Raw genomic sequence first — 23,543 nt, 5'->3', positions numbered from 1 at the left:
AACTTACCTACAAAGCAAAATACAGGTTTAAGCTGATGACGATGGCTAATTTATCTAAACCCCCAAGGCTAATCTGATAAGCTAGCACGTCACTTTCACATTACTTTCTAAGCTAACATTATAAACAGCAGCTAGCTGGCTGTCATCACTATTAAAATAATATCTGAATGGAAAAGCTAGTCTTCTAGCTTGCCTGAATACCTTACAATCTAATGTAATCCATGACACTCAACTTATACATAACAGTCTTATTTTAGCTATCAGTAAATCTGGTTTGAAGCAAAGATAAATAATATTTACTTTGTACTGTAACAATCAACGTGGGAGCATTTAGCCAACTAACTGCAACTTTGGTAGAATAGTTAACTTAGTCAGTCCTGCCTGACTAAGCCTTAATTATGCTTCTGTGTTGAATCTACAATGTAAATCATGCAAAAGGCCAATGTCATTAGCAGCGCTTATACTTGTGTGGCCTGTATTGGTGCACGTCAGGTTACAACGTAGGGTATTCAGACGTTTCTGTGGCTACGAGGGATTCATACAGAAAAGTATAAGCACGTAGCTGCTACAGTAATCGTAACGCCATGAGAAGCCAGAACACGCAAATCAGTTGTTGTAGTGATCTAGTTGCAGCCTACCTAAAAAAACTGAAATTCTGAATCTTACATTTTCTAACAATTTAAGATTCGAATGAAAATACAACAGAAGTGACGGATTTCCTTAAAATATTTATTTAAAAAACACAAACACGGGCTGTTAGCTATAAATAGCTAATGCTACCCAGTCACATGCAAAGTGTTAAGGCAGAATCACTGATCTAGCCTGTATATCAATGACTTGTTTAATAATTTTTTTTTATCCCAAAACTGTTTATTATTTGTCTTATGTTTTCATGTTGGAGTAATTTACATTACACATACAGTCAATGGCTCAGGTGTCGTCTTCACTTGACGTGATTTTCCAGGTTTTTTTTTTGCTCTCTACAAAATTAATCTCAGCACTATATCAGCACTATATTGCTATGAATCATTAGAAAAACAAACATTTCATTTATTTACTTTATAAAAATGCATCTCCAGGTGTTACTAACGATGGAAAAAGCAGATCTCTGTGTAGTCATTTAACTGTGGTTATGTAGTGTTTACATGAGAAAAAACGAACCATTAAGTTTATGCAATCTGGTGGAAATGCGCTCAAAACAGCAGCTCAGTTAAGGAGTTACATAAACATAAGAGTGATAAGAGGAAAAAAAGAAAAAAAGTTGTTTGAGCTGTTGACTTTTTCTGATTTTTATTCTTTTATTTTTTACTTCATGTGATTTTTCTTTTTAAATAGTTTAATTTACATAAAATAAAACTTCAGCTGACTAAATGTCCAATCAGCTGATGAGCCTACACTTCCCATCATGCACTGCATTAAGGCGATGATACCGTAGAGATCCCTCGATTTCACTGAAGTTTGATTTTGATGGACGTGTTTATCGCCTCGGTCACAACACGAGAGCAGAGGACGTCTCGCTGCCTTCAGCTGCAGGACAAAACACATAAAAGAGGGAGTTTTCCTCTGACCTTTGACCTCCAGGGTCAATTGTCTTGTTCTGAGTCAATTAAAGTGTCATTCAGAGACACACGGAGAGCTGTGTTTTCATCACTTCAGAGGACATCACACTGGCTTTTATTCACTTCCTGGAGACTCACCTCACAGTAAAATGTAATGACTGAAGTTCAGAGCCCGAGTGTGTGCGAACACACTTCAGTGTGTGAGTGACGCACAAAGCAGTGAGGTCCACAGTCACGCTTCACAGTTTGGACCTGAAGCTCTTTGTTCGTGGTCACAGAGAATACCGTGAAATTAGCGTCAAATGTGTTCTTACGCCAGAAAAAAAGGCACTTTGGGGGAATTTTTCAATTCTTTTTATGGATTTCAGGAAACTAAACCTAAACATATGACAACAAATCACTGACAAAAATACACACAAGCTAGTTTTTTATACAATCTGAGAACAAATCAGGGGCGTTTATGCAGCAGCATATAGATGCGCCATGTTGACAGGAAGTTGTAATAAACTCACAGTTGTTACTATGACTTCACATCATACACATTCAGGTAGATCAGCAGGTGGCCGCCACCCCGAAGCCCCTCAATAGAAACAGTTTTAGACTAATTTTTAATTTTTCTCTTCCTTCTCATCAAAAAAATAAAAACAGAGGCACGAAACAGCTAAAAGTAGCCACGAATAGTCTTCAGAGTTTAAATATTGTCTCATTCCTTCATTTAATTAGTTTTGTGTCCTTGTTTATGTCACTATATAAACAGAAAGAGACAAAAATAATTAGAAAGATGCACAAAACGGCTCCACGGGCCTCTTTAGCCTCATTTTCTGTCTTATTTAATTGTTTTTTCTTTTTGTTTGCTTCAAAAATTAAAAATAATTACTAAGATGCGCAAACTGTCTCTTAATCCGCCCACACACACCGGGGTCAACTGTTTGTCACATTTACACGATAAATAAATTTCTTTAAGCACATTTCCCTCTCACTAAACGAACATTAGAAGATAACCAGATGATGATTTTTAATTAGACAGCTCATATTAATCATCTCTGCTATGACCTCATCACTCTCATCATCCTCCTCCTCTTAATCATCCTCTTCATCACTGTCAGTCATTATCATCATCACCTTTAACATTCCTCCTCCTCCTCACCGTCATCCTCTCCATCAACAAAATGGCTGTCGGGGCGGCTGCCTGTGCGCATGCTCGGCGCACACCTCTGGCAGAGAGGGCAGGTATCAGTGCCGAGGCTCCTGACTGACTGACACTCCCGGCTCGACTCACACATCAGCGCGCGGCGGCACGAGGCAGGAGGACACGCGGCCGAGGATCACCCGGAGCCTCTGAGCATTTTCACCTCGACAGCGGAGCCCACCCCGGGCACAGGTGAGAGGAAACTTCGGCCCCTTCCCGGTGCGGAGTGTCCGGATTTGCGCTTTTACGCACAGCGGAGAGTCACCATGGGGGGAGTGGGAGTGTGAGCTCCCCGAGTCCGCGGACCTGGACTGACTGGACGGCGGGTCGTTGAAGAGTTGAGCGCTCGGTCTGCAGCGGTGCTCACGATGTTCCAGCACGGCGGAAACAAGAAGTGCTTCACTATCGAGTCTCTGGTCGGGAAGGACGGAAGCAGCCACGGCGGCGGCTCCGGGGAGGAGCCCATCCGGCCCACGGCGCTGCGCTTCCCGGACTCCCTGCACCCGGCCGCTGCCGCCGGAGTGTTCGGCTCCTGCTTCCAGGGGAGCAACGGGAGGACTTTGTTCCCGGACATGGTGCTGCAGGAGCCCGGCACACACGCACAGGGCCCCGGCGGGCTGCCGCTGCACCCGCTGCAGATCCCCCCGCAGAGCTTCTTCAGCCCGCAGCACCGGGACGCGCTCAGCTTCTACCCGTGGGTACTGCGGAGCCGGTACCTGGGACACCGCTTCCAAGGTGAGCCGGGAGGAGGAAGGGTGGCGGGACCCTCGCACTTACTCCCGTGGTTTCTGTCGCGTCCAGGCTCTTTTGGGGTCACACTTGGTCTCTCCACACTCCGTGGGTCTTTTCTCTAACGTGAGCGCGTGCGCTGTCTTATAATAAACGGGTTCAGTGAGCAGAGAGCGCACCAAACTCTGAGTCTTCCTCTTAGTTTGACATTTAATTGTTCTCTGGTATTATTATTATTATTATTAAACGGTAGTTTTGATTGGTTTAATTTCAGTTTGGGTTGAGAAAGAAATACTCTGCACTCTGCAGATTCAGAGCTAACAGGATTTTGTAGTAACAGACTGAGTCACTGTCAGAGTTCAGAATCACACACACAATAATCTGATGTCATTTGGATGTTTTCCAGACTCTAAAAACCAAAAAAGCATCGATGAACTTTCACTGTTTCCCCTCACACACACACACACACACACACACACACACACACACACACACACACACACACACACACACACACAGTCACTATAAATCAGAATTTGCTCCTGTGTAAGTATGAAACTCCCACCTGTAATATCAATAATGTTATTATTTAATAATCTGCGCTAATCTCGTCTTTCTGTCGGTTTTTCTGTTTTTTAACGATGTTGAATTTTTTGCTCCTCCAAACTGAAACTCCAAAGTTTTCTCTTTTTTTTTTTCATTTTTTCCGCAGACAAAAAGTTTTTAATTTTAAAGCTTAGGTGAGATCAACGCGCGCCGATTAAAGGAGCAACATGTCACCGTTTTATGCTCAGGTGGTTTATGTGTTATTGATGAAGGTGATTATGGATCCAAACTTTCAACTTTTCTAAAAACAAATCAAAACAACAACAAAAATATTAAAAACCCCACAATTTTCCTCTGTGGACTAAATATTCAGTCTCGTTTAAAAAGTCATTTCGTTTTTCAGAGAACTTTTTTTTTTTTTTTTTTAAGAAATTGATTATTGGGAGCTGCTCTTTGATTGGTGATCGGAAAAAGCGCAGCAGCTAAAATGAGGCCGCAGAAAATTTTTAAAATATCAATAAAAAAATCTGATCAGCTCAAGTAACGAAATGTTTTTCTATCCTAAACACGGACATTTATTTAACTAATTGATTCAGTGAAGCCATATAAATGGGTCAGGTGTCTAATAATAATAATAATAATAACAACAATAATAATAATAATAATAATAATATGAAGAAGATGGCTATAACAGGACAAAAATAAAAGAATAATATTTTTTTAAATTCATTTTTTGTCTTTATTTTTTATTTCGGTTAACCATAAAGCAAGAAACAAAGCAAAAAATCTTATTTAATCATGCTACTTGATAAATAAAATAAATTAAAAACAAAAAGGAAAATAGTAAATAAAACAAACATTTTGTATATTAGCTAAACATATGTAACATACACTAAACAAAGAATACAAAATTGATAAACTCAATTATTGGCAGTCATAAAAAGTCTAATGAAATTAATCATTTGAAAAATCTAAATGTTGTGTAAATGAATTTGTGTCACTATTAAAAAAAACAATTTTATTTGATCTGGTTATGTTTGTAACATTACATTTTTTTTTTTCATTAAAAGCAAAAAAAGCAAATTTCTTCATGTTAGTTAACAGAAAACATACAAAAAAAGTAAAATTTTAAAGCCTGGAATAAAAGTGTGAAAACAAACAGGGGAAAAACAGTTGTTGAGAATCAGTTCAAATATGAAACAAAACAATTTTATTAAATAAAAAAAAAAGTAAAATAATAGTTTTTTTTTTTTTGGTGCAAAACAACCAAAAACACACGTGCATGTGAGCTCACAAACTCAAATAAATAAATAAATAAATAAATAATCCTGACACTGAACAGGCGAGATTCACCTGACGGGCTGAACCTGAGCTGCAGCTTGGTCATGTTTGGTTCACAGGTTTCACTGAAGTTTCAATAACGTTTTCGTCTCTCGGTTTAACTCTTAAATCCAGTTTCTCCATCACGTCTCAACGTTTTTATGAATCACTGCTGTTAAAAAATATATATAATTATATATATTTTTTTATTATATTTATGAGAAAAAATTGAAACCATAAAGTAAACTCAGCTGCTTATAAAATAAAAACCTGAGTGTTAGCCCGCTTTATGATATCTACACATTTATTTATGCAGTTATCTATGTTAGCAATATTTGTAAGATTTCTGTGGCCTGTTTTTGTTTTTTCAGTCCCATTACAACAACTTTATTTACATTCACGACTGGATCCAGTCATCATTTTTAAAGAAGAGACTCAGAAATCTCTGTTTCAGCTTCAGTTTACAGCTGATTTATGAGAGGAAACATTTTATCCATACTATTTTTTTTTAATTATACAATTAAATATCTACGTAATTGCGGGGACTTAAGGAAAAAATAAATTTTTCTTTAAACCCTTTTGTAAATTTTCAACCAAAGGTAAACAAAAATAAATCTTTTCAGAGTTCAGTGATTAAAACAAGATAATCTGCTGCTTTTCTTTTATGACTGTTATTTTTATTTTCAGTTGAATTAATATTTTTAGAGTTTTAAACATTCCAAGGAAGTTTTGGTAATTTGTTTAACCTTTTTTTTGGCCAAGTTAATCAATTAATCACCAAAATGTAAATTCTATTTTTCCTCAGGTAGTTATAAATCAGCATTTTCAGAATTCATTGCCCAGAGAGAAAAAATATTTTTTCTGATCCAGATGTGTCCTTCAGCTTAGTACATCTTCGGATTTAAAACAAAAATAAACATCCCAAACACTTCAAGTTCAAAAGGGCCGCAGCTTTGGGATTATTTTCAGCAGCGGATCGATATAATGAACATTTGTGGCAACACGTGTGTGTGTGTGTGAGAGAGAGAGTGTAAATAGAGTTAAACTGCAGAGTTACCTTTCCCTCAGGTGAACTGATTAACCTCCCCCCCGGCACACACACACACACACACACACGCACACACACACGCTTCAGCTCAAACTTCCTTTTTTTCCGTCCAAACAGATTTTTGATTTCTGGCTCATCACATTTCTGCATTTCACCAAAATCGAGCAGAAACTCTTTCATAAATTTATTTTTGGTTGTAGTTCGAAGTGTTGTTTTCCCGCTCCTGCCCGCCGTTTATCTACTCTTTGGGTGTTTGGATCTTTTTATGAAGCGCCTTGAGGCGACTGTTGTTGTGATTTGGCGCTATATAAATAAAATTGAATTGAATTGAATTGAATTTTTGCTGTAATCTTTAGTCCTGTTGAGTTCTGCTCTGGTTCTTTGTGACTCCTTGTGGCAGTTTTTGTATTTTTGTGTAGTTTAGAGTTTTTGTGGTTGTTTCCTTTGTTGCAGATCTTAAGTTGTTTTGAGTTTTTCGTTTTGCGTCCCTCTGCGATCGTGTTTTCAACTCTTTGCTTGACGTAACTTTACAATAAGATGAAACTAAGTCGAAGTGTTTGGAAAAAACCCAAAAATCAAACGAGTCAGGTTATTTATTTATTTATTTTTTACATTTCTTAATACTTCTGCTGATTGTCTGTGAGCGCCTGTGAACCACCAGTTTTTGATTCTTCTATGATTCCTTTTGTTGTTTTTGCTCAGGCCTTCTGTTTGGTAACGGCAGCCAATCAGAAGAAGGTTGTATTAAAAGGGGGAGGAGCTAAAACTGCTTTTGTCAGACTGAGGATGAACTGAGAGGCCCAGGCTGAGATACTGGAGGATTATGGAAATGAGCAGTATGGGTCGCCGTACTGCTCATTTTTAATTTATTTATTCTCAGAAAAGTGAAATCTGCGTTTAAAAGACCGTTAACCTTCAAACATGGCGGTGTGTGCCATGACCCACTTCCTGTTTATTACAGACTAAAACCTGAACTCTGGTGATGTTCAGCATCTGTTTCAGTGCAGATGTGTAGATGTGATGTACCCGTGACATGCTTCCTGAAGCACTTTAATCATCATTAATCAGACATTTATATTCACACATCTAAAGGCTTAAAAAGACTTAACTGACAAAATAATCATCAGCCCACAAAAATACTTTGTTTTTTCAAGCTGAAATATGAAACTGCTGGAGATGGATGCTCTGATTTTTTAATGAACTGTAATTTAAGTTCAGCCAGAAAATCGTCTATTTATTTTTTTCAGAAACTTCAGCTGATAATTCATTGTAATGATTCACGATCGATGGAGCTCACCAAGGAACATTAAAATTGATCTTAAAAACAAAGAGAAGTTGTTTTACATTTCTTTGTCACTGTAAGCTAAGTTTTTAGCTCGAGGCTTCGTCTTGAGCTCCAGTTTGGATGTTTAGCTGCAGTCTCTTTAAGCTTTTCTACAAACCACGCAGGTGTTATTAAAGACGACCCTCACGGGCGTCTTTAGTTGTTCTTACTTCAGTTTGATGAGTGACAGTTCACCAGTTTCATCCTGTCTCTCAGCTCCAGAGAAACTTTTCATGTAAACCTGTTTGACTGAAATCATGAAAGTGAGAGTTTGAATAATCCTGCTGACAGACCGGACCGGTCACATGACCTGCTTCTCTCCCTCTCGGAGGTGAAAACCCCCCAGCGAGGCTGCAGGCGTTGGTTCTGCTGCGTGAAGCTGATGTTGATGGTGTTTTTGAGGGTGCGTTAGCTTCAGTCTCGCTGTGGGCACGCTTCTTTATTTATGTGAAGCTATTCAGCCTCCTCCAGATGTGCGATTCAGTGTCGGAGTTCAGGTTTCTGGCTGATTTTGTGTCTTTTCTTTTCGGAAGTGACCTAATTAAATGTTCTTCTTCACATCTGACAGAAATTTTAAACAGAACATGAATGTGTGCACAGTGTTTTCTACATTTTAGAAGATTTTACAGTTTATTTGACGTCATAAACTCCTGGACTTCTCTAGTTCTCTATGAAATAATCGTGTTTAATATAATAATTTCACATTTCCCCGTTTATTTATCTGAACATTTATTGGAGCGTATCTTTTCCCAGTCAGGGTTAGTGCAATGAAAGTAAAACTACAACTAGTTGATAAAAATATTTCAGGTAACAGGTTAAAAAAAATAAAAGTAACATAACTGCATTCTATGTTTAAATAAAAAGCTAATAAATAAATAATAAAATGTAAGGTAATGTGTTCAGTTTTAGTCTTTGTGTGTAAACGGGTGAAGAGCTTTGCAAGGCTTTGCTTGTGCAAATCAAGGTAACACTGAAACTGATAAAAACTCAAACAAACAATTAAAACAAACAAACAAACCGCAGTGAGTCTGCAGGCGCTGACTTTGTTGTATTTTTGTGTTTTGCTGGTGTTTCTGGGCTGTTTTCCAGCCTTCAGCTGCTTGTCTTTGTTCTACTCGCTCGCCTTCCCTCGGACTCTCACATGTGACGGGGACAGCCCGACTGTAAATTGTGTGTGGTGTATGTGGTGGAGACGGCTGCGTTCGCCCTGATTCCACTGCAGAGTATGAAACTTCAGGTGGAGGCGGGAAACAAAAGAAACAAGCAGAAGCTTTTAGTCTGGAATCTGAAACCACGTTTTTCTGAAACCTGTGTTTTTACACGGGGACGTTACATTTGAGCTCGAGTCGGTCACGCTTTACCTCTGCTGGCTGTTCCAGATGTTTATGGAGCTTAATTGTGAAAAAAGGACTAAACGATCTTTTCTTGTGATGCCTTTTCTGCTGGGTTGTTAACTTTTGATCTGGAGGTTATAAATTATTCTCAAAGCTTAACATGATCTACTTTTTCCTGAATTTCCCATTTTTATCAGCTTTTTGTGCAGTACATTAGGAGGTTGTTTGTTTAATGAAGGACTCACAGTTCATTTTTTTCTCTTAATGGTCAACGTGTCGCTCGTGTGACGTAGATGCAGCTGAGAGACGTGAAACTGACCTGATGAAGGCCGCGCGCTGAAACGCGTTGGTCAAGTCTTTATACTGAAATGTCGCCGACGCCTAAACTTCTCTCTGTTCTCTCTGGACCTTTGAAGAGGATGAAGTTGTGTCATTTCTGTTTTCAGAAAATGTTCGTGAAGTTCGGACGTTTCGATGTCACGTTTTTATTTTATTTTATTTTTGAGTAAAATTCATAAACTGACTTTTATTATTTGTTAAAAATTTAAATTTAAAAATTTAAATCCTGCCAACCGACTAACAGGTTGTTCTTCTTGTGTTTCAACCTTTCCAGTGCGCCCGCCGCTTCGAGCTGCTGATTTTTCCCGCCATGAAGCTGCCGCCTCGGAGCTTCGCGACCTTTGACCTGCCTGAAAATCTCACCGTTGTTACATTAAAACATCATTTGATACTCAACAGAACTATTTGCAAGGCGAGGCGGCCATGAGTCACGCCACCCGAGTCCGCGTTTGCATATGAATGTCGCTTTAGAGACGCTAAGGTGGGATAAAAGGCGTGAGAACGTGTCCGCAATTGTCCTCCTCGCCTCCACGAAGCCGCCACCGTTTTTGCGTAGCGCGCATCGTCGGCGGGCAGAAGTCGGATTTGTTTTTATGTAAAATATTAAGAAAGATATTTCCGTGCGATTTTAATAAACGGTCAGAAAACGAGTCACACAAAGAGAAGCGGCGGCGACGCTCTCGCTTAGATTTCTTTCACCGCGCGTCTCATAAACAAATGAACGTCTCGTTTTCAGCCTGTGATCGGTAAAACGATGATTCACCGCAGTAAAATCTGACCGCAGATCAGATTTAAGCGCGTGTTAGCAGGAAAATCAACTTCATCATCTTTGTTTCACGTAGCTAATTTACATTTCTGTGGTTGACGTCTGAAACTGAACTCGTTTCTGTTCGGCCAGTTTCTCAGATTTGCACAAAAGAAGATGTGACGCGGTCAAAAATGAGTCCCGTCCCGTTTTGTTCAGAGAAAGAAAAATATTCATTCAAAGCTTTAAACTGATGCTTTTTCTAAAACTCAACCGTTCGCCTCACGTTCCTCGTTGGTCAGCAGCACATTCGTCTCTTTGTTCAGGATTTGAACTGGCAAACGTCTCCTGACGGTGATTGGAAATATGGACGTTTCACTTCAAATCTATGCAATTCAGTTCAGTTTCCTTTATGCAGCGCCAAATCACAGCAACAGTCACCTCAAAGTCCAAAACAGACGGCGGAGAGTTTGTTTAAACTCAAGGTGGCATCGTCCTCTTTGACCCACTGTTATCTGTCGTCACCTCTCCAGCGTTTGTTTGTAGACCTGAAGAAGCCTCTTGGATGTGAGCTGAAACGTCTTCAGACACTTAAAGAAGTCCAGTCGTTTTCTTTTCAGCCTCTCAAGTCTGCCATGACCTCTATAACTGAGAACTGACACGAGCGGCACATTTTCACATCCACGTTAGAGTCACACTGAAATTTAGATTTTTTTACCTGTTTGGTGTTGCTAAGGAGAAATCTGATAACGGGAACAAACACCTTTTAGGAACGTGGGTAAAATCCACCCTGACACTGGTGACCTGCTGGTGGTCTGACGGATGTTTGCAGGTTGAGTGAAGACAGGAAGTTTGCACTGAGTTTGCCTGACAGCTGGAAGGATCTGACGTAAAGACAAAGGCGGACAGTTTCAGCTCCCTGCTGTCATTTTTAGATGATTTTCTAGCATCTTTAAAAAAAAATCTTAGGGACTGTTTTTAAATTGCATTATGTAGAAAACGTGCTGACCTCGGTCCTTCATGTGTTGTAAAGTAAATATCTGATCCTGTGGCTCTATGAATGTCAAACATGCGAGTAATTCACATCAGGAAGATGAAGGAGAACCGAAACCTGCTGTTTCTAAAACAGTTGATCTGGATTTGGTGCATGGTGTCATACCTGGGTTTAATCTGTGTGAAAGCCTTCAGCTGGTTTTAAAGAATAATCTGTACGTTGTTTACGAGAAACTAGAAATTAAAGTCTACAGACCTCCAAATATTTCAGGGACTTGAAGCGTCTGTCGTTCTGTGCATCCCTGAGCTCCAGGCTCACAGCTGTGGCAGCAGACATTTACCCTCAAACATCCCGAAGACCGAGCTCTGGGAGTTTTTCGAAAATCCAATTTTAAAACATGAAAGATGTTTGAGGGTTTTTTAAAATTTTTTTTTATCTCTGACCAAAACCAACATCCAAAACATTTTTTTTTTTCATTTTTAAAGCTTTAATAGAAAAAGTAATCACATATGTTCACGAAACTTGACTACTTGTTCTCTCAACACTGTCATTTAGGACCAAAGTAACCTGAAAGTTGGCAGTTCTGACCCAGATGTGGCCCACATCTGTAGTTTTCTTTAGGCCTCCGCTCGTCCACAGGTCCTCCTTAAACGAGCACGGCAGGTGTGCTTGCTGATGCCCAGACATGTCCGTCGCCTGTGTTTTAATGTTTGTTTCCCCTCGTTTTCAAATTCCTGCCTTATTTTATCTAATCTCGCATTTTTTCTTTGGGCTCCAGATTTTGCTGCTTTGCATTTCCGTGAAGCACTTTGTGACGTTTGTCTATAAAAGCTGCTTCTCTCGGCTGTTTTGGACTAAAGCAGTGAAATAATTTCCCAGTTTAAATCCTGCCACATGTTCACTTTTCATTTCCTGGTTTATAGATTTTAATCCCACAAACTCCTGTATAAACTTATAAATGATATCCAGACCTCTGACATTTATCTGGGCACAAATTAAAGAGAAAACGGAAGCGATATTCAGATTTCTGTTCTGGAAAATCATCCAAATGAGTGGCGATTTCAGCAGATAAAGCTTCATTTGTATATTTAAAATTAACATTTCAGAAAACATGAAACACAAAACGTCATTCGCGGGATTTAACTGGGAAAGTTTGAAGGTGCAGGCTGTGGTCAAGCTGCACATCCAGATGCAAATGTCAAACAGACGAGGTGTTTGTTCAGATTAGCCAGAGCAAGCAAACACACACACACACACACACACACACACACACACACACACACACACACACACACACACACACACACACACACACAACGTGCTATAACAATGATGAGCTGTGCTGCTGCACATTCCTGTCTCTGTGAGGATCAGTGTGCGATTGCTACCCAGAAAAAAAATCCCACATTAGACTTTACTTTTTCAGGAGTAATTGATCACTTTGCCTGCTTACTACTTGTAAAAAGTAATTCAAGCCACTTACTCCAAAATGTCACCAATGTAGTTATCATCTATTAATGCAGCACTACACTTTTCATGTCATGAAATAAAATGAAGATCTGAGAGCAGAATTTGGTGAAAAAAGAGTCAACATAAAAATGTTGGTGAGTCACTCAGTAGCCTGAAATGATTCCCACTGCTCTCCAGATGAGTTAGTAATTTCACAGCCTGCTGTGCCCTGGATTTTGCCTTTAAGGCCACAAACAGTCCAGCTATGAGCCTGCAGGCTCCGCTTGGGGTGTTTTAATCAGAAAATAAAACGTTTGTGAGTGTTTGTGTGTATTCAGACTTCCAGTCAAAGAGAGCAGCTTTGCATGATTCACGATTCAAAATAATCCTTCTTTATGTCACACTGAACCGTGACCAAGCTTCTCCCTTCATCCTGCCTGGAATGAGCTCCTCCTCCTTACACCAGCTTTCCTCCGATTGGCTCTCCCTCAGGGGGGGATATGCCCCCCCCCAATGACATCACAAGTATCCAAGATTAGAAAAAAACTGACAAACTGAGTGGTCGGAGCAGCAGGGATCACTGAACATACACTAAGCTCATTTTTACAAACTAACTCAGCTCTCTGTGTGTGTGTGTTCAGGTGAGGACAGCAGTCCGGAGAACCTGCTGCTTCACGGTCCATTCTCCAGGAAACCCAAACGGATCCGGACGGCGTTCTCGCCCTCGCAGCTGCTCCGCCTTGAGCGAGCCTTTGAGAAAAATCACTATGTGGTCGGAGCGGAGAGGAAGCAGCTGGCCAGCGGGCTGTGCCTGACCGAGACGCAGGTAGGCATCATGGGAAACCGAGCAGGAGGAGCAAGGCATGATGGGAGGAGAAGGCGGATTTAGCAGAGAAAATGATGATTTCACAGTTTAGCAGAGAATAAAAAAAACTTCTCAAAAACCGCAGGGTGAATTTAAACGAGATGAATGGATGAAAATGTAAAAAAGCGTCAAAACATGAAAACGCGAATGAATACATGAATCAAAAGCAAATTATTAAAAAAAAAAAATGAATCTATTGGACTCTAATTTGAATGAAAAGTGATCAATGAATGGATGAATAAACAATGAAACACTTACATGAGTCATAAGTTTCTTCAAAATTAAAACATTTTTGGAAAATATGAATGAATGAAAGTTAAGATTAAATCTTCCACCTGAAATATTAGTGAATGGATGATTAATAGAGGCATGAACAAGTGAATAATAACAGTCTACAGTGAAACAAACCCCCCCGAGTGAATGAATGAATGCATCATTTATAAAAAATTAATGAACTCAATAAAATAAAAACATAGTGAAAATGCTGAAAACACATGAATGAATGAATAATAATAATAATAATAATAATAATAAACTTTATTTATAAAGCACACTAAAAACCAAGGGTATACCAAGGTGCTTGACAAAAAATAAAAAATAAAAAAATAAAATAGGAAAAAGGAGATGGGAGGGAAAAGAGAAAGGACCTGGCACGTATCAATTATAAAACCTTGACAATCATAATACATAAAAGTAGTTAACAAAGCGTAATGGATAAAAATGTATCAACGCACACCAAATATTAGCTTGGTGGAAAAGCAAGATTAAATAAATAAGTCTTCAACCGTGATTTAAACAATGGCATAGAGTCAGACGCCCGGATAGCAACAGGAAGATTGTTCCATAAGACTGGGGCAGCTACAGCAAACGCATGGTCGCCGCGAGACTTCAGCCGAGAACGAGGTTGCTCCAGAAGAAGTTGGGTAGCAGATCTAAGTGCTCTGACAGGAGTGTGTAACCTAAGAAGCTCATTGAGGTAGCTCGGTGCCAAATTATTGATAATTTTGTATGTGAAAAGTAGTATTTTAAATTGAATACGGTATTTAACTAACAGCCAGTGCAAGCCAGCAAGAACAGGAGTGATGGAAGAAAATTTCCTGCTACCTGTCAAAAGGCGTGCCGCCGCATTCTGGACAGTCTGCAATCTAAGGAGAAGGGAGGAGGAAAGGCCAATGTAAAGAGAGTTGCAGTAGTCCAACCTGGAAGTCACAAATACGTGAATACGTTTTTCCAGGTCATTATGCGGAATATAGCGCTTTACCTTAGAAATGAGGCGCAGCTGATTAAAACTAGACCTCACAACAGCAGACACTTGCTTGTCAAATGTAAACGAGCTATCCAGTAATATGCCCAAATTACTGTCATAATCAGAAGGGGAGCTAGCAAAAGGCATCAGAGCAGCACACAATTGGTCACGGGGGATTTTACTATCGAACACCACGATCTCCGTTTTCTTTTCGTTCAGGACAAGAGAATTACTCTTGAACCAATCTTTAACCTCACGCATGCATTCACGAAAATAGTGAAAAGACATAGCAAGATCGTCAGTAATCTCAAAATAAATCTGTATATCATCAGCATAGCAATGAAAGGCAATATTATACTTCTCAAAAATTGCTCCAAGAGGGAGCAGATATAGTGAAAAGAGAATAGGGCCTAATACAGATCCTTGAGGCACACTACAGGGTACAGGTACCAAGGAAGATGAGAAGTTCCCCAAATTAACCAAGAATGACCTGTCAGCGAGATAAGATTTAAACCAGTTAAGGGCAGTGCCTCTTATACCCACAGTATGCTCAAGTCTTAGTAGAAGAATGTTATGATCCACCATATCAAAAGCAGAGGAAAGGTCCAGTAAAACCAGGACCACAGAGCGTCCAGAATCAGTGCTTACAAGAAGGTCATTGAGTGAATGAATGAATAAAGGGCAAAAAGCAAAAACTCTACAGACACAACAAAACTGAATGAATGAATATAAAAGAAATTTTCTTTTTTTTTACTACTCTGTCTATGAACGGATGACCTAAAACAGAGAAATGTCTTTTAGATGAAAGCATGAATGCATCAATTAAATAAAGTAATTGCTGCTGTTTTTGAAAATCCACATATAAATGAATGAATGACGAGTTCGAGAGTCCATCCTGTGTACGGATGAATAAATTAATGAACTTTTTAATGAACCACACAAATTTTGGCATGTTTGTGAAAAACAAAACAAAACATGTAAACAAACCACAATGATTTCTTTTAGGACAAATGAGTGAATTCATGAATAAATTATTGTCTGATGAATGTGTGACCCCAAACTGTACCAATACCCTTTAATGAATGAATGAAAACAATCCAGGAAACAAAGATAACAAAGCATATTTCTTTGTGAGTGAACAAGTGAAAAAAATAAAGGTTAATTAGCAAATATGTTATTTAATGTCCTTTGAATGTACTCAAATGGTACCAAAAAAAAATCATCTTTGAATAAAAAAATTAAGAAAAACTTAAAAAAAGAGTTTTTTGAAAGCTAAATGGAGAACAAAGATTTCATTCAGAATGGATGGATGAATGGAAGAGTGGTGGATGGATGAATGGATGAGTGGGTGAATGGATGGATGAGTGGATGAATGGACAAGTGGGTGAATTAATGGATGAGTGGATGAATGGACAAGTGGGTGAATTAATGGATGAGTGGATGAATGGATGAGTGGGTGAATTAATGGATGAGTGGATGAATGGATGGATGAATGAGTGGAAGGATGAATAGATGAGGGGTGGATGAATGGATGAGTGGAAGGATGAATGGATGAGTGGGAGGATGAATGGATGAGGGGGTGGATGAATGGATGAGTGGAAGGATGAATGGATGAGTGGGAGGATGAATGGATGGATCGGTGGATGGATGAGGATAAACTGCCCATAAAGAACAATATTTTAGGCAAAAACCAAAGACTGAATAAAAATACAAAATACAGCGTGAGAATAAGAAGAGGTGAATGAGTGAATCTCTTAAATAAAACCACTCACAGTGTGTGTTTGGGATTTGAACCTGTAACCCTACCTGTGTTAGTGCCTTGCTCGCCGGGCTCCTCGCCATCCGTCGGGATGATGCTCTGTCTGGCGTCAGGCTGCTGGCTGGGATCCAGCCTGGAGGAATGGCGGGGGGAGGAGTGAGTCGACGGTTAGTCAGCTCCCGCTGCCTTTTCTCAGGGCTGATCAACAGTGTTTGTCATCGGGTCGGCGCGGTGATATGCGCCCTGACGCCAGTGATTCACACACCTTTTTTTATGAGCTAATTTCACAGCAGAGGACAGGAAGACAGGCAGTGAGTGATCCATCAATCAGCTGGGAATCAGCCAGCAGCGGTTATTAATCGCACATAAATCACAGCTCTTTGCAGTAATGATCGAGTCGCTCCTGCAGGACGTCTCAGGGCTTTCCTAAAACATCAGCTTCAATCAATAAACAGCCATCACTGGAAGGCCACTGGGGGGGCCCGATGAGGGGCCGCAGTAGGAGTATCGCTTACAGTGACAGCACCTCGAGGGCATGTTGGTCTAACACAGTGGTTTCAAACATCCGGCCCGTGGGCCACATCAGGCCCGCGGTGTAATTGTATTCGGCCTGTCAGTATGCGGGAGCCAAATCTTCAGCCCTGCAGAGAATCCATGCAGGCGGGGGCGGGACTTTATTTTGAAACGGAAAACCATGCAGCCAATCACATGCAGACAATAGTGGTACAGGCCAAGTACACAGAGAGGCGGGGAGTCTGATTTAAAAAAAAAAAAATCAGGAAAAAGTGAAGAGATGGGTGAAAACGTAAAATGAGCAGCATCTGGCTGCATTTCAGTGATTTTGGAAAGCTGAGTGTAGAATTTATAAAATTAGGATCTGGATGAAGTCATACCCGTTTTTAGTTTCAGTTATTTCCCATCATGGAGGACAAAAGGTTTCAAACCTCATGTGTGTTCTCACTGCTAGTAGTGAATCCATATAAGCTTTTATGAAAACACTGAATAAAAAATGGCTTCCTTGAAAAAGATTAAATTTACAGTTCAGTGTTGAATATTACATAAAATAAACTAAAGTGTGTTTGAATGGCAGAGATGCAGAAATGTGTGCATGTGGCCTGAATGTGCGCCTGAAGCCATTTATTATTATAATTTATAATTCTTGTCTTGTTTGTTCTGCTGCTCATTGCAAACAAGCACAAGCAGACATTGGACTTTTAATTGTATTTTTACAGCTTTTCCTACTGATAAAAACCTCCCTCATGGCCATTCATACTACACAAAGTAATTAAGCAACAAACAATTAAATTACAGAGAAGTTTGCTTTTCACTTTCTATGGTAGAAATTTCTGAAAACAAAAAATTGGACAGTGGACGATGAGCTACCACAACGGTTTCCGTAATTTTGCTGACAAATTTCTTTCTTTGTCTTTATCGTGTAGAAACACTTAAATAAAGGGGAGTTTCACTGGTCCACTGATCAAAGTGGGCTGTATGTTGCCCTCCATGTAAAACGAGTTTGACAGCCCTGCTCTAACATTTGCAGGATTCAGCCTCGGAGCAGTTTATTGGTCGATCTATGTGAGAGTGAGGACATCCTCCGTCTAGAGTTTAAAAAATGAACAATGTTTTATTCACTGAGGCTCCAAACCAACGACTGAGGTCATTAACTCATCAGGAAGGTGCTCACTGAGGTCACAGGTCACGGCAGACTTCTATATAACCTGAACATTTATCTAACAAGTGGCCATGGTGGCCATCACAAAGAAAGCAGGGTTAAGGCACCTCTGCACCGGCTTCACTTTTCAGACCTGGACGGTGCTCTCTCTGGATCTAGATGTTCCAGCGGCATTTTCCAGTGGTTTTTTCTTCCTGCTGGTGAAGCTCGAGATATTCCCGGACTAGGTGGGATATATAATCTAGCCCAGCACCTCCAAAGACCTCCGAAAACATGATCTGAACAACAGGAAGAGCTTGGTTATCCTGCTGTTCAGATCATGGAAGTGATATCGGACAGAGCTGGAAAAAGCTGACGTGCTGATTTGGGTAGTTAGTATCCAACACCTCATTCTTAGGAATGGAAGACAGATCGAGTGACTGGTTAAATGACAGCTTTGGTTAAAGTCCAGTCCCTCACTCTGGGGCTACAACTCTCTCCCACACAGGTTAGTCATGTTTAACTGAGGCAGATTTGTTGTTTTCAGTCCTGAGGCTCTGAGAGGAGCCTGATAATCACTTTCCTTTGCTTCATCTGGAGACTAATGAGCTCCTGACTCTTCATTTAGTTTGAGAGTGACGAGTGTGACCTGTGGTGCAAGAACCCAGCAGGAAAATCAAGTCTCACATTTCTTCCTATCTTTAACTGCCTTCTCATTGAGAGCTCGAAGATCTGATATTATTAAAGTGTCACCCGAGGCCTTGGGGAACGATGTGTTTCTATCATGTCTATCTGTATCCTGCCATCCAGATTTACTGTCGATTCAGTCGGCAGATTGTGCAACGTGAGCTCGCGGCCAGCTCGACGAGTTTTAACAGTTCTGCGGGTCACAGCCGTGTTTTACCAGCGTAGAGGTTTTAAATCACTGCGAGGCTCGCACACGTGTATCATCAGCACTGACGGCAGCACAGGATTCCAAAGAGAAGCTCTCAGAGTTCTCGGGTGTTTATTTAAGTAATACTTGTGTACTCGTCACATGTGCAGAATAAACACACCTTCACTTTGTTGTGCAGTACCTCAACGTCTTCAAGTCTTCTTGGGAATATGATCTTCCATCTTTAAATACTCTGCTGTTCTCTGCGCCACTTATGGACTTCCATCGTCATTTCAGCTCTGTCGGGTCTGACGAGCAACCCCACAGCATGATCATAACTCCACTGTGGAAGATAAAAACTAAAAACTAAAACTAGATGTGAGAAAAGAAAACCATTAAAAAATGGACATTTGTGTGTTTCTAAAACATCTAGAAAATCAGTTTTGTGAAGATTTTTCTGTGTGAAAAGAATCCAGTTCACAAACAGTTTCTAAAGGTTTAAGATGGTTGGACTGTTCAGTCTGATTCTTGCATAAGCCTCGAGGGAATAATAAACGGTACATATTTATTTCACTTTATACTGACAACTGAGGTCAGTTTAATTCAAACTAAATGTGACGGAGAGAAGAGCTCTTTAAATTCAGAAATCTAAAAGATCTTCTTCACACCAGCTGTAGGGTTTGTTCTGGTTGTTCATACATTTATGGACAAGAAATAAAATATGAATGATTTTAATAAAATCTAAAACAATAAAAGAGGCTCTTAAACGAGTCTAAGAGAGGGAAATTAGTTTTAGTCGAAATCTTTTCTCCCTGCACCACAGATTGAATAATGTCTTTATTCAGGTGTGCTCAGCCCTACGTGTGTCTCTGTGTGCAGGTGAAGGTGTGGTTTCAGAACCGCAGGACGAAGCACAAGCGTCAGAAGTTGGAGGAAGAGTCTCCTGAAGCTCAGCAGAAGAGGAAGGGCAGCCAGCACGTGAGCCGCTGGAGAGCTGCGACGCAGCAGGCCAGCGGCGAGGACGTGGACGTCATTAGCGAGGACTAGAGCGCAGCGATCGCACCGTCACGAAGCTGTTGATACACAGAAACACACACATACACACACAAACACAGAAACTGCCCCAGGGTCAGGATAGCTTGAAGACACCTGCAGGACTTTAAGGTGTGTTCAGGCACCTCAGAAGGTACACAGCTTTTATTTTGAAAGGCACTCCAGTTCAGTTCTTTACATGAGGTGAAATATCAGCATCAGAACAATCAAATCTGCTTTTCAGATTGTTTACCAGGATGTAAATAAGTTCACTTTTGATGTGATTTAAAGTCACATGAGTAAAATGAGCCAGATTTTTCATCCAGGTAAAATAAAACGGGCGGAAGCGCCAAAGCTTTCAGTCGGACGTTAAAACCAAACTGAAGCAGCTTCAGTTCACATGAAACACAGTGCATCCTTATGTCCGAGAGCCTGGACAGTGAACGCACCATGAGGCCCTCCTCAGCCCTCCTCAGCCCTCCTCAGCCCTCAGTGTCTGAGGTGCAATGTTAATTATTCTTAATCTGACAGAATGACTGAGGACAATCCCCATGATCTTATTTTGGAAGTTCACTAAATGCTAACTCGCTCGCCCCGCTTCTTCCTGTAAATCACTGCGTTTTTCAAAATTTTAGAGACCCAAAAATATTTAATTCCTGTGAAGGCTTTTTTTTTTTTTTTTTTACCACAACATTAGGACAGTTTTTATCTGGAGACTCATGGCGCACACACACACACACACACACAGAAACTGACAGCTTACCTTTCCAAGGACTCACGGACTTCCCTGGATGGCGCCCGGACATTTTTCCTTTCGGAGTTGAACATTGATGTTTCTGAGAAGCAAAACTAAAAAAGTAGAAATGTGGTCACAGCTGCTGACTGAACACTTGACGGTGCCAAACGAAGCCGCCGTCCTGAAGTTAAAAAAAGAAAAAGAGACTAACGTGAGAGGAGGCGCTGCCAGGATGAAGGCTTCTGAGTGTATGTCTGCGACAGAAGGCAGCCGCTGGCTTGGGTGGAGGAAATCCACCAAGCTGAACGAGGGCAAAGCAGAGAGACGAGGTTCGTCCAGGAGGCAGACAGGAGGGGGTTTATGATGACGAGGGCAGGGATACCATGTTAAAGGGGTTTGTGTCAGTCTTTACATTCCAGGCTTTAACTCGGGGCTGAGAGCCAAAAAAGGTCACACATTTACACCCAAAACGGGTCAGTCATTAAAAATCAGTTTTCAAAAATGAATTCCGCATGTTCTCATGGAAAAAAAACTTTAAAATGAGAGTCTCAGAGGATTCTGGAAACACCCTCAGACGTAAATCTGGGTCATCAAAAGATGCCGTTTTTGGCTTCTTTGTGCTCTGGGGATAAAAATAAGTAAGACACATTAAAATTTTTACATTTCATCATCACCCCTGGTTTTTATCTTTGTGATAACCTGAGACTGAGGAACAAACTTAGTCTGCAGAGAGGCGTTCAGGTGTCTGCAGATGAAGTTTAACAGACGTGCCCAGCATCGGCAGACGGGGTGTAATCACAGACTGAGGCTAACGTCCTGCTGGAGGAACCGTTGTCTCCTGTTTTTATAGTAACCCCCTGAAGGAAAACCTGAGCAGAGTTTAAACATCTGCAAATATTAAATGTTTTTCTTATTGTCAACAAATCTGATCAGCTTGAGCTCCGAGTTTATCCTGAGCCTTTGACAGCATGACACAAACACTCATTAACGAGTTGGAGGTCACACACACTGATGGGTAACCTTTGTTTAATTGAATGAGTCTGAATTTGACTGGGTTTATCAAACCAATTCAAACATTTAGATATTACTCCACAAACTTTTCTTTCTGCTCTGTTGTAAAAAAAATGTAAACGTCAACTGAAGATTAACATAGATTTTTTTCCTCAGTAGTTTTTAAATCTTTAGATTAAAACAATCTAAAAATTGTTATAAAAGCAAATTCCTCAGGCAGAAAAGGTAAATTCTTAGGGACTATTTTCAGCGGTGGATTAATCCAGATTTGTAAAAATGACTCAGACTCTTATTTTTGGGTGTTTAGTTACACAAAAAATATTTATTCATGAACTTAACTGGTGTGAAATCTGTAAACAAAACAAGGTTTTATCCCTGCACTTTTAGGTCTTCATGTTGGGAAAAGTCAATTGAAAACATAAAATTTTAGGTATATAAGAATCTAAGATAATAACAGTGTGAAGACATATTTATTTCTTGTCTTCTTTTTTAATTTTAAAAAAGACAAGAAATAGTGAAATTGTCAAAAGGACTATTTTCAGCGGTGGATTAATCCATTTCATTATGTTGACTAAGATCTAAAGTCTTCTGTGTTATAAGTCAAGTTATTAACCCCCCCCTAAAAAACCCCAAAAAACTAAAAAACAACAACAAAAAAACAAAAACAAACCAATGAAACTTGGAAATTAGTTTTATTTAAAAAACAAAAACAGGAAGTAGTTACCCACCTAAAGCAGAAGAAAAGCGAAGCACTTGTTCAGGATTAATCTACATTTTGTGAGTTTTTGTGGCAGCAGGACTCAAACGAGGTCATAAACAGGTTTGGTGGTGCGTGTTTGAAATATGTCAGGCTCATTTTAAAGAGATGTGGTGACAATGAAAAAAATAAAGTTTGATTCAAACTCCTGCAGGAACATTTTAGCAGCTTTCCAGAGCGGCGGCGCAGGAAGCAGCTGATCCCGGAGCAGTTTGTTTTGCTTTTCATTCTAATGGTAGTTTTTGTCTTTGTGGGGAAAAATGTAGGTATTTATGTAAAAAAGGGGGGAAAAAAAGAAGAAAAAAAAGGATTTGAAAGTATTCTATGCATCTGACGTGTACATAATGATAATAATATTAATAACGTGTGGACTGTTTGTTTGTTCGTTTCTCTCACTGCATCAGTTCATCTGTTGGTTTCTTCTTCCTGGACAGATTTACCTCATCATCTCCTTATGTAGCAGCACTTCTTCTTCTTAGATCTATTTTTTCATCAGTTTAGGATCGAATGCACTAACTGTACAACTCATTTCCTCTGAAAAGGGGAAGGAAAAAAATGACAGAAGCTTTGTACTGCCTGTGTTCAGATTTGGAAAAAAAATATAAATAAAAATGAACTAAATTTAAAATGTTTTCTTCATGTGTTGACAGTTTGCTCAAATATTTATTAACATTTAAATAGATTTTAACAATCTGAAAAATGGGACCTTAAAAGCTGCTACAGCTCTGTTTGGTCTGTTGGTCACATGAGTGTCACCGAACTGAGAAGGAAAAATGGATTTTATATTTAAATAAAGATGAAAAATGGGAGTGACTGTAGAAGTCTGGGTCCCCTGCACAGGTCAGGTTGTCACTGTATTCAATATATAGGTGGTTGCATAAGATGACATCATAATGTGTGATATAGATGAGAACCTTCAGGGGCTAAGATGTACCTGTATGCCAGGTGTGGTCACTCAACTACTGATTGAGTGGGAGGAGTTATGAAGAGACAGGTTTGGTGTACTGCAGTAATAGTATACATTACAGTTCTT

General features: G+C 39.9%; 1 protein-coding gene across 1 annotated transcript; it reads left to right on the top strand.

The window, feature by feature from the left end:
* Positions 1–2,728: 2,728 nt before the first annotated feature.
* On the top strand, positions 2,729–23,138 carry emx3 (empty spiracles homeobox 3). Its single transcript, XM_084953240.1, has 3 exons — positions 2,729–3,483; positions 13,218–13,402; positions 19,854–23,138. Exons 1-3 carry the CDS (start codon positions 3,117–3,119, stop codon positions 20,019–20,021), a joined length of 720 nt encoding a protein of 239 aa, XP_084809366.1. The 5' UTR covers positions 2,729–3,116; the 3' UTR covers positions 20,022–23,138.
* The last annotated feature ends 405 nt before the right edge of the window (positions 23,139–23,543 follow it).

This window comes from Perissodus microlepis, chromosome 2 (genome assembly GCF_051167445.1).
Source record: "Perissodus microlepis isolate ML-2025 ecotype Zambia chromosome 2, ASM5116744v1, whole genome shotgun sequence".
NCBI classification, from domain to species: Eukaryota; Metazoa; Chordata; class Actinopteri; order Cichliformes; family Cichlidae; genus Perissodus; species Perissodus microlepis.
The sequence above is the reverse complement of the archived record's forward strand: the minus strand, read 5'-3'. Positions and strand labels throughout refer to the sequence as shown.